We start from the raw sequence: 11,605 nt of genomic DNA on the forward strand, positions 1-11,605 counted from the left end.
AAGGCGGCCAAGGAAAAAAACATTTTCGAGAGATGAACAAAAGAAACGGCCAAAATACATAATCATGTGCACTAAACTTACAGTAACATTTTGCATGAACTGAATTGAACTGAGCCGCAATTCGGAAGGTGGTTGCCATGCCTGCCTTGCCTCACAGTCACACACTGAAAAGGTTATTTGTGGTTTTGGGCTCCAGGCTACACATAGCTTTGTCACCATCTTGTGGCATGTTCATGCCAAAGAACTATGTTGAAGTGTTTTGTGGGGGGACATTCAAACAAAAGTATTTTTTAATCGTCTTGTGGTATTTATAGACAATACTTTTTTTTTTTGGGTGGGGAGAGGGGGATTAGTTCACAGAAGGGCTTTGGTGTTCTCACTTTCTCCATCCATTGTTGAAGTTGGTCCTGTTTTTTTTGTTTTTTTAAATTAAGTGCTACAAAAAGCATGCATAGTAATGACAGTCCAACTTTTACAAAAATTGAATTCAGCCAAGTCACACAATCCTATTACACAAACATCTGTGATTGTAAAACTAAATGCAAAACGCTCGACACTATAAACACAGACGAGTGTTTTGGAGGTCTGAGTTTAAGTGTGACAAAATCCTCTGGCGAGCTGTCCTGCCTTTCTTCTGCCAACATCTCCAAATAATACACCATAATAATGAACAGCTGCAGTTTTGAATGGATCTGTACACAATTTCAGAAAATCATTGGAGTGCTTGCACAGGTTTTATACTAACCAGACATTCACCGACTGAGCATTTTTGGAATGCAGATGAATATGATTGCAGGTTCCCATTCATCTTATTTTGCTGGTATGCAGCTGACCTCCACATTGATGTCCTCTTTCATAGATCAGACAAGGTAGATGGCTTACCATTCGCTTCAGCTGAAGCTTCATTAGACCACTTTGTTAAGAATTAGACGGCTAAGCTTTTTTCCTCAATCCAGGTTTAGCTAAATAGCTTCAAATCCATACTTGTCCTCACGAGTAGAAAAACTCTGGACAGCACAAGATCTACTAGTGAGGCAAAACTGTCCAGTAATTGACAACTGATAACTATGAGTCACATTATAAAACAGTACTTGTCACCATCTAGCACTTGACTAGTACTAGTAGCCCACAGATGCATTTTTACTAGAGCAATCCAGTATTAAGGCTTATAGTTGTCCACTAGTGCCGTTTTTTCCAGAGGACAAAGGGCGTACTGGTGCATGGACTATGACTGGATATCATAGAATAAAAATAAAATAAAATGAAAAAGCCCACTGACAAATAGTTGCAATACAAAAAGGTCTGGCTTATGCAGTGTAACACTCGCAGCCATAAACACACACTTCACTTGTGACATGCACGGGAAAAGTCCATGAGTTTATGCAATCTTGTGCATAAACATACTTTTAAAGCATTTATTCCGTTGTTACGTAGCAGTTTTGTTTTTAAGGGGTGGCGCGCCCGTCGCTGCTGGAGTGTCGGGTTTTTTTTTTTCTTTCTTTTTTTTTTTCTTTCTCCTGCTTAGTGGTTTGTGTACGGGGATGGCGAAAGAACCGTACATGATAGGAGGCCTTTACCCTTTGCACGACTGACCGATAGGGAGCCACTGACGCCTAAGCAGCCCGTGGGAAAGGAGAGGCAAACGGACGAGGTATCGACAAACGCTGCCGTTAACGCTGACATCGTCATTACTAAATGACGTTCGTAAAATGTTTTTCACACATCCGGCAGTTCTATACGATGGCGGACGATTAGCAAATGCTGCTAAAGTTTGCTATCAAGCCGGCCGGCTAGTGCCTCGGCTTTGTGAGTCATGTAAGCCTTGCGTGCAAACCTTTATGTAAGACGTGTACTTATATTGAAATACAAATTAAACCCGTTGTGTGGGGGCAGTTAAACGTACAGCAGCAGAATGAAACTGTTTGCTTGCATTGTTAGCTAGCTGTGTGGCTAACTTGACAGTTAGCAAGCTAGCTAGGTGACTTTAGCTTCTGCCGAACATTATTGTTAGCCTTATCGGGCAGAATCAAACATGACAGTTGTTGTTCATCATTGGTTTTGATTCGCAGTGAATCATACGATGTATTGTAAAATGAGCTGATGATTTTGGTCAAACTCCTTGAGCTAACACTAACGAGACAGTAGTTCGTCCAAAGATAGCAAGTGGCGTTAACGTCATTGTTTTGAGATCTCACTAAGGTGTTACACTTCTCAATCCAATATTGTAATTCTATTTACAGAGCTCAGCAAGACAAGACGATGTGAACGATTGATGGTTTAAATCTGTTTTTTTAGTCAATGACACTACAAATTAAGACAGGACAGGCATCCTTTTTGAATCATGTTAGTTAGAATATGACAACCTATATTTTAATTCTATTGTATGGCAATCATTGTGGGATTACAAAGAGGTGACAGACTCCACTTAAATAAAAGTAGAGACAAATTAAAAAAAAAAAGACTGTTAAATGGAGATTTCCTGATCCTGTATTTAGTAAACACGCTCTGTAATGAATGACCTTAAGTACAAAAGTTTAAACAGTTACCACACCGGCCATATATCTTGGTTTAAAATTCATTGTTCTTCATTTGATTGCAATTGCATACTTCATGATGAATGTAATGTTCAGATATGCATCACAATAATTTTCCTCAGCTCTCGCTTAGGTAATAAATAAAATTTTGGGGGGTTTTCCTTGCAGATCATGGGACACGGAGTAGGCTAAACTGGAGTCCCAAGTAACAACTGTAAGTATATCAATGCATTCCATTTCAACAGTATAGAGATTTAAAGTTAAGGAATGCAGGGAAAAGAAATATTCATCAATCGTCATTGTCTACGATGCTATATTTTGTCTATGCATATTTATATGTGTATTTTTTGGGTGTTTACGACATTACTACAGATTTCTACAGAGCGATAACGAAGAAGCTAATTCATACTTGATGCAATTGTGCATGAGATTCAAGTCGTGTGTCGGTTTAAAATTTCCCACTTGGTGTAGGACATGGCCACAGCCTCGCTCAGAGCAGAGTCAAGCCATAACTACAGAGGAACATCACAACTCCATGCAGTTGGTAAGTCCACATTAAATGCAGTATTAAATCCACTCACATAAAACTGCATCATGACTGTTGAGTAGAAATTGTCATGGGCGTTTTAATGCTGCTGACATCGCGCTTTTGCTGTGGAATTACACCCGACCGATATTTCACAAGGATGAACAAGAATCCAAGTTCAAACTGTTGGACGGTTCATTCCCCTGTTGCTCATTGTTCAAGGAGATATGATATGCTGTGAAATTCTTTTTGGAAAATCACGTTATGAAATCGACAACCTTTGAAGGCAGTTTTATCAGCTTGCACCATAGATACTGTCTCGTTAATACAACTCGACTTACTCTTAGAAGGATCGAAATAACTTGTTTTCAGGAGTAATTTTGGTCTTCAATCTGTGGGGTACACGCATACGTTTTTTTTTAAACTGGGTGAGAACCAGCACATGACGAAAAACAATCAACATATGTTTTCCTCCTAATTGGCTATCGTTCCGTTTATCATCACAATCGGTCCTTGACTCAACCCAACTGAATGTTGACCGCACACGTAAGGGCTTTGCGATTGTAAACATTGACCATGTGTTGACCTTTGTCCTCGACGACTGACATTGAATCCCTCTCATTTGACACATCTGCTCACTCTGAAACACTGTTCTATTTGCGGCATCTCGATATACCGGTATGATGTGCTTGTCGGTGCTTCCTAGAAAAGGGTGAATTGCTTCTGTCAATGTGTCCTCAAATAGTTTCCTGTGCCAAAATCAAGAGGAAGAAAAGCTTATTTGGAGTTGCCATTTACGTGGAGGTGACCGCAGAGGGGGAATCGCGGCGCACGGCAAAATCCCACAGCTCATCTAGTCCGAAATGGGATGAAAGGCTTACTCTGTAAGACAATACGTTTTTGTCTTCCCACATTTGTTCTTAGTATTACTTTGTATGCTGCTTACGTGTAACTTCTCACGTGTTTCGGACCCATTAGGAATGTAACACCGCGCAGCCAGGTGGACTTCAAAGTATGGAGTCATCACACCTTGAAGGCCGACGCCTTGCTGGGCAAAGCCTCTCTGGATCTGATAGAAACCTTGGAGCAACATGAAAGCAAATGTATGATTTTAAAAAAAACAAAACAAAAAAAAACGTTTTGTTCTGAACACATTCGTTTTGTTGGCTCCGCAGTGGAGAATGTGAAGGAGGTGCTGAAGCTGAGTGTGGAGCACAAGGGCGTTATGGTGCCAGCAGGGGAACTGACTGTATACCTGGACGGGCTTACTGTTAACGATCAGGAGGAACTGGCACCATTAACCAACGGGAATGCAGAAAATGGCTCGAGTAAGATAGGCAATTATTTTTTTTTTGTTGGCCTATTCTGACATGTTCTAGAAATGTAACTTGATGTGCAAAACAGATTGTTTCACAAATTGTTTGACAAGTCTAACTGAGGTAGAGCCAATAACAACAAGGAAAAAGAAAACTTGGATGGGTAATTTTGCATAGCCCATAAACACTTTGCCTGTCACATCCATTATATGCTGATAAAGAGTGAATTGCATACTCTTGTTGTGACAAGAAGCCAGTATTTCTTGGCAGAGTCAGTGGGGAAAGCATCCTTCCCAACGAGATAAGCTTTCACTCGGCTCACATTTTACTGTCATGTTTTTTCTTTCAAGTTCTGATGAATTTGGTCTTGCCAGCATTCTTATTTATTTTTTTTCCGAGTATTCACATGTACAACTTGCGCCTCAAATTTGCTTGCAAATGATTAACATCCTCCATGCCTCTTCAGAAGTCCAACAGAATGGTGATGCCATCCATGAAAATGCAGAATCTTCTTCCTCAAGGGCTGCCAACAGGTACAAACTTTTCAGTGATACATAGGTCAAGTTTTGTGGATTTTAAGTTTTGAGCATTAGTGCAACATATACATTTTACCTTTATAGCACAGTGAATGGGACAGACCCGGGCCTCCGTTCAGCTTCCTGTTCAGCCTCAAATGGCTTGGATAGTCAGGTGCCTTCTAGTTCCTGTAGCCCGGCCCTCAGTCGCGTCGTCAATGGCGACGTCACGCCCAACTCCACACCAAGTCATCAACCCTCAGATAGTGATACAGAGAGCAGGACTCGTGAGTATAAGTTTTACTTTGTACTTATGCGGTTTGTATTAATTAACTGATTATCTAAGGACCCTCAATTTTTTTAACAAATCGAGTGGCATCTGCTACAACAGGTGATGTGTTGCCCCAAGCAGAAAACCCAGAGGATCATACTCCAGATGCCCTTCTGCCAGATTCCGACACAGCAACAAATGGCACATCTCAGCCGCCGCCTGCACAGGCTCCCACCTTTTCTTCTGCCGCTAAGCCGAATGATGGTGCTGTTGCCTCCTCCTCCGTCCCCGGTGCCGTCCCCGGTGCCGCCGCCGCCGCCGCTGCTGCCGCCGCCTCATCGGCGTGCAGTTCCTCAGCACAGGGGGCCACCGCTATCACGACACCCTCATCATCAGTGTCCGCCTCCCCAGTGCCGGGGGAAGCAAATACGTCAGCTGCCAGTGGGAGCAGTAGTAGCGCTGCAACAGTAACTACCGATGGGGCCAAACCCAGACAGCAGGCCCCTGCAGCTGGAACCCCAGATCCTCTTCCACCTGGGTAAAAAAAAAAAAGAATACTTTCTAAATCCAATTTCCCAGAATAGCTCTAAAATTCTTCCACACATCAAATCAGGCCCTTTGTCATGAATTACACTGTTTCACAGGTGGGAGCAGAGAAAAGACCCACATGGGAGAACATATTACGTCGACCACAACACCAGAACTACCACCTGGGAAAGACCTCAGCCACTTCCACCAGGGTGAGCTTCAATTTCTTTGTTCTCTGTCCCCAGCCCACTTAAGGTCAAACTTAAATGGGGGGGGACTGACAGACTGTTAACCTCTTTTTCTCGTTTGTCTCTCGACTAGATGGGAGCGTCGTGTCGATGACCGGGGCAGGATCTATTACGTGGATCATAACACCCGAACCACCACGTGGCAGCGTCCCACGATGGAGTCAGTCCGGAATTTTGAGCAGTGGCAGAGTCAGCGCAGCCAGCTGCAAGGAGCTATGCACCAGTTTAACCAGAGATACCTCTACTCTGTAAGAATGTCATCATTTCTTGCATGAGCTTGTTGTTCCTCCAGCATGCGAGTTACACATGCCCTATATGAAAGTAACTTTAAGGCAAAACCTCCAGCTTTTATCAGGTTGGCTTTGGAACCTCCCTAATTGTAAAGTCTTTTCATCCCGGTAATAATGACATCCTGCCTGACTATGATTAGCTTGCAAAATTCATCAAAAGACAGTCAGAGCAGGGACGTATTGAAAAGTGCCAGCCACCAATGGCTTTCTTTTACAGCATCATAAAGTCCAGCTCTTCAATGTTTTTTTTTTCTTTATGTGCCATACGTTTGGAATATTCTTTCGCCAGATTCAGTGTTTCTAAATGGAGGTGTGTCGACATTCCTCGTTTTTTTTTAGGCATCCATGATGTCTGCTGAGAACGATCCTCTTGGCCCGTTGCCTCCTGGTTGGGGTGAGTTCATTCAGAGGCTGAATTGATTGTATGTGTTGACAGTGTGACGCTTCCATTGAATTATGAAAATCATATGTAGTTCATAATAGTTTTGCAGCGCCGATACTGAATGTGTCAAAAGTAATTTACCATTGCAGTCTTCACTCGACACTCCGTTCTTGCTATTGTCTACAGACCACGGGAGATGCATTGTGGCCCTTGTTTTTAATTATTGTCTTCTTGTTTTTTTTTTAACATCTTTAGAGAGACGTGTCGACTCCAATGACAGAGTGTACTTTGTCAACCACAACACAAAGACAACACAGTGGGAGGATCCCCGAACCCAAGGGTGAGCGCAAACGAAACATTTCATGTGAAGTTTAACAAATGACGTCGTGAAAACAAGGTCCAAACATGAATGTCCAAACAATTGGCAAATTATTAAAACATGTCCATCTTGAGACTCACAACAAAATATTGCAGTCAAACATATTTAAATGAAATTGTAACCATTTTTTTGGTGTGCTCCAGGCTGCAGAATGAGGACCCTTTGCCCGAGGGTTGGGAGATTCGCTACACAAGGGAAGGCGTTCGATACTTCGTAGATCATAACACCAGAACGACGACGTTTAGCGACCCCCGCACTGGAAAGTCCTCTGTGTAAGATTAAAATGACATATACTTAGACGTGTATATTAAATGAAATATTGACTTATTAGCCAGGTCTCATCTGACTGAATTTTCCGGCACAAGCCAAGAAACGTTTTGGTCGCATGTCTGCCATTCAGCTTACGACATTGTGTAAAAGTGCGACTCAACGTCACTTGTTTGATCATTTGTCTGTTCAGCACCAAAGGTCCACAGATAGCATATGAGCGCAGCTTCCGATGGAAACTTGCCCATTTTCGCTACTTGTGCCAGGTTTGTCTCTTTTATGCTTTATTTGATCCAACTCGCTTGCACTTTCAGTTCATATTCTATTTGTTCCCAGTCGAATGCCCTCCCGAGCCATGTGAAGATCACCGTATCTAGGCAGACATTGTTTGAAGACTCATTCCAGCAGGTAAATGGATTATGTACACTCCTGCTCCCAGCGTCGTTGTCAGTGTTACAAGCACAAACACAATCATAACATTTAAGTGCTACTTTTTTTTTTTTATGGGGTGTTTTTGTTTTTATTGTGTGTGTTATAGATTATGGCCCTGAAACCTTATGACTTGAGACGGAGACTTTACGTCATCTTCCGAGGCGAGGAAGGTCTTGATTATGGAGGCTTAGCCCGGTAATGCATAAAAATGAATGATAAGAATGCAAAACTGCATTCATAAAACTTGTGTGCTTATTTACAATCTGGTGGCTCTTTCCTTATGTATTTAAATTTTTTTTGTTTCCCCTCTTGTCAGGGAGTGGTTCTTCTTGTTGTCTCATGAGGTGCTGAACCCCATGTACTGCCTGTTTGAGTACGCTGGCAAGAGCAACTACTGTCTGCAGATCAACCCAGCTTCTGCTATCAACCCAGACCACCTCTCCTATTTCTGCTTCATAGGCAGATTTATTGCAATGGTATGCTGCAAAAATGCATCTCTCACGGCAACACTAATGGCTTATACTATAGTATAGAGATGCTTTGATAGCATTCATATAATCTTTTAATTATACACCATATTGTTTTACGGTGCTTTGGAAAACAATCATCAACCTTTTTCCTGATTTGACATCAGGACCAAACAAGCAACTGAATCATAATATGTGCATTTTCGGCACTTTCAATTTGAAATACATTCATGTCCAGTTTTTGAATACAGAAATGGAAATTTAAGCATTTTAGTTATTATTGATTATAGCATCTTTAAAATTATACAATGATTTTGTTTTACTGACTTAAAGATAAAACATAAAGAAAGAGCGTAAAGAGAATACCATTCATGCCATTGTACATCAATCCTTCGAGCAGTCTGTTGGTAGAACAGTCTTAAAGTCGTTATGTTGTGGAGAGGATTTATGGACTACAGTTTATGCCAGCCAACTCACAACTGTGCCACTGTTCTGCACACAGCTTGGAGCAAGCATTAAAGCTAGTGCTAACACAGGGCAAGAGGTGTTGAAGCTGGTGCTAATCAATTTTCTTACTCTGTTCTTAGGCACTTTTTCATGGAAAGTTCATCGACACGGGCTTCTCCCTGCCTTTCTACAAACGTATGCTCAATAAGAAGCTCATTCTTAAAGACTTGGAGTCCATCGACCCAGAGTTTTATAACTCTCTCATATGGATCAGGTCTGCATTAAGATTATGTCACGAGTGGGGACTATGCTATTACATTACAATACATTACATGCTTTTTTTTCTTTTTTTTTTTTAATTCATTCATATGAAACTCTTCATAGGGACAACAACATTGAGGAGTGTGGTCTGGAGATGTATTTCTCAGTCGACATGGAGATCTTGGGCAAAATCACATCCCATGACCTCAAACCCGATGGCACCAACGTGCTTGTCACTGAGGAGAACAAGGAGGAGTACATCAGGTTCTGGCACTTGGATCTTTTTGAGCAAAAAAAAAAAAAAAACGTCTTCTGATATCATTTGGCTTATATTCAAATGTGCTGTGTGACCTGCAGTTTAATGGCTGAGTGGAGGTTCTCCCGTGGAGTTGAAGGTCAAACCAAAGCTTTCCTGGATGGTTTTAATGAGGTGGTTCCACTTCAGTGGCTCCAGTATTTTGATGAAAAGGAGCTGGAGGTAAAGCAGCGTTGCTCTTCCTGATTGGGGTGGGATGCTTTGCACTCTTGAGTTGCCTGGCAATGTATGTTTGTGTATATGTGCGATCCAGGTCATGCTGTGCGGCATGCAAGAGGTGGACCTGCAGGACTGGCAGAGGAACACAGTATATCGCCACTATACCAGGAACAGCAAACAGATCATCTGGTTCTGGCAGGTACTGTCCTATACACCACGTACTATGCCATCCAGATGTGGAAAAGCATATTTTCCTGACACAATGTATCATAGCTCTAAATTGAAAGCTGCAAACATGACATGGTTGCACCTCCAGCAAATGTCTTTTCTGTTCAGAAGTATTTCTACACCTCCTGTCCAAACTCTAATAATAATATTTTCTCCCTTGCAGCTTGTGAAAGAAGTGGACAACGAAGTACGTCTGCGCCTCATGCAGTTCGTCACTGGAACTTGCAGGCTTCCTCTGGGCGGCTTTGCTGAGCTCATGGGTTAGCTGGGCCACACAAACACTTCAAACATCCTTGTTCTGTATTTGGATTTTTTTTTGCCCTCTTTACATTCTTGACCTTGTTTTTCCACTGTAGGAAGTAACGGGCCTCAGAAGTTCTGCATTGAGAAAGTTGGTAAAGAAACATGGCTTCCCAGGAGCCACACATGGTGAGTGGGAAAGCGCCATCGTTTTTTTTGTCATTGAGGCTATTGTGGATCCTTACAAATCGATTTGAGAACAAAACGCGTGTAATAGTGTCCCTCATATGATTGTGAGTTCACCAATTTGTGGATTTTGTTTGGTGGGGGGGGCATCATGTGACATCTTGGTGTCAAGGATTTATATTAACCTGAGTGAAGGAGCTTCATTTAGTCAGTCAAGTAGTGCTTTGTCGCCATCATGTGGCCATTGAAACGATTTCAAATACTTTGACCTCGTGTGTCCACAGCTTCAACCGTCTGGACTTGCCCCCTTACAAAAGCTTTGAGCAGCTCAAAGAGAAACTCCTCTTCGCCATCGAGGAAACGGAAGGATTCGGACAAGAATAGACGGAGCCCCCCCTCCCACTTTTTTTCTCCTCCCCCTCATCACTGATCGTTTGACCGAAATCAATCAAATAATTGCACAAGATAACCACCAATGTAAATAAGCTATTTTATCAGTTTTAACCAATCTTAATTTGCAGCGTCATTCTTGCCGCAATCTGTTTTTTAATATATGGAACCCCCATCATGATATATGCAAGCCTCCCTACCTTTTTAATCTTCTGTTTAAAAATACAGAAAACATATTTTAAAAATGACGGCTTTTGCGGAAAAAAACGTATAGTGTTTTTGGACATGATTTATTGTCTAATGAAATCTTTTTTTTTTTTTTTTTTTTTAAGCTCTAGTTCTATAGAGCTTTTAAGCAGTTTTCATCAAGTGGATAAAAAAACAAACATTTCCTGTAAAATATGTTTGCGTGCTTTTAAAAAAATATATTAGGCCTATACAATTCGGTCAGCAAATTAAAATCATATTCACCTAGAGGGAAGCACTTTGGGTTATTAACTAAATCATTAGTTAATAAACAGTGACCGGGGGTTTGTTTATATTCGATTAATCAATAGGAAAATCAATTACAAAAATATTGTGACAGCCCTACAACAGTCAAATCTGCGAGCGCCCGACAGCTGAATCGTTTCTATAGGGCTCTTTCTGTTTCCATCGAATTTCATGACTGTCTTTAATTGTTCATCTGAATTGTACAGGATGTTTTGATTTGCAAAAAATATTATACAGGGCAGTGATGTATTTTATTTTTGTCCTGCTTCCAACTGCTGAGTCAAAGTGCCCTCACACACACTTGGACTCTTGTTGAATACAACCGAAATTACCCATGACAAACAGTCACTGGTGACTTATTGTGTAAAATGTTGCAGGGCCACGGTGACATGTTCCAGCCCACCTCGGCTGGCAGTGAGGCGGAATGACACGCTGAGTCAAGAGTTTAGGTGTCAAACCTTTTCCTCTTGATTCCAGCGACAATGTGCTTTAAATTATTTATATAACGAAAAAAAAAGATGCAGTACAGTAAAAAAAAAAAAAACATGTCAAAACGTTGTGTATGCATGCAACACCGACCTTTTATTATCCAAAATATTAAGTGGGTAGATCTTAAAGATTCTCTTGGTGAATCTACGAGCTTGTGCAAGTTTGTGCTTTTCTGGCCACTTTCCAAGCCGTTAATCTGTCTCCTCCCGGCCGCACTTCTTGCTTCTCTATATATTTTTTTA

At 41.5% G+C, this 11,605-nt stretch overlaps 1 protein-coding gene across 3 annotated transcripts; it reads left to right on the forward strand.

Annotated features, from left to right (window-relative positions):
• The first annotated feature begins 1,480 nt into the window (after window positions 1-1,480).
• Window positions 1,481-11,404, forward strand: LOC119139331 (NEDD4-like E3 ubiquitin-protein ligase WWP1). 3 transcript variants are annotated; one of them, XM_037279913.1, is made up of 25 exons: window positions 1,481-1,651; window positions 2,703-2,748; window positions 3,006-3,078; window positions 3,806-3,944; window positions 4,039-4,163; window positions 4,236-4,388; window positions 4,843-4,909; window positions 4,997-5,178; window positions 5,265-5,700; window positions 5,807-5,902; window positions 6,012-6,186; window positions 6,568-6,622; window positions 6,866-6,950; window positions 7,133-7,261; window positions 7,450-7,522; window positions 7,593-7,664; window positions 7,795-7,883; window positions 8,005-8,164; window positions 8,743-8,876; window positions 8,987-9,127; window positions 9,221-9,341; window positions 9,433-9,537; window positions 9,730-9,826; window positions 9,923-9,995; window positions 10,277-11,404. In XM_037279913.1, exons 3-25 carry the CDS (start codon window positions 3,009-3,011, stop codon window positions 10,374-10,376), a joined length of 2,877 nt encoding a protein of 958 aa, XP_037135808.1. In that variant the 5' UTR covers window positions 1,481-1,651; window positions 2,703-2,748; window positions 3,006-3,008; the 3' UTR covers window positions 10,377-11,404. The 3 variants fall into 3 exon arrangements, with proteins under 3 accessions (XP_037135808.1, XP_037135809.1, XP_037135810.1); XM_037279914.1 differs by having other exon boundaries at window positions 5,283-5,700; window positions 10,277-10,376; XM_037279915.1 differs by having other exon boundaries at window positions 5,304-5,700; window positions 10,277-10,376.
• Window positions 11,405-11,605: the final 201 nt, after the last annotated feature.

This window comes from Syngnathus acus, chromosome 20 (assembly GCF_901709675.1).
Source record: "Syngnathus acus chromosome 20, fSynAcu1.2, whole genome shotgun sequence".
NCBI lineage: Eukaryota > Metazoa > Chordata > Actinopteri > Syngnathiformes > Syngnathidae > Syngnathus > Syngnathus acus.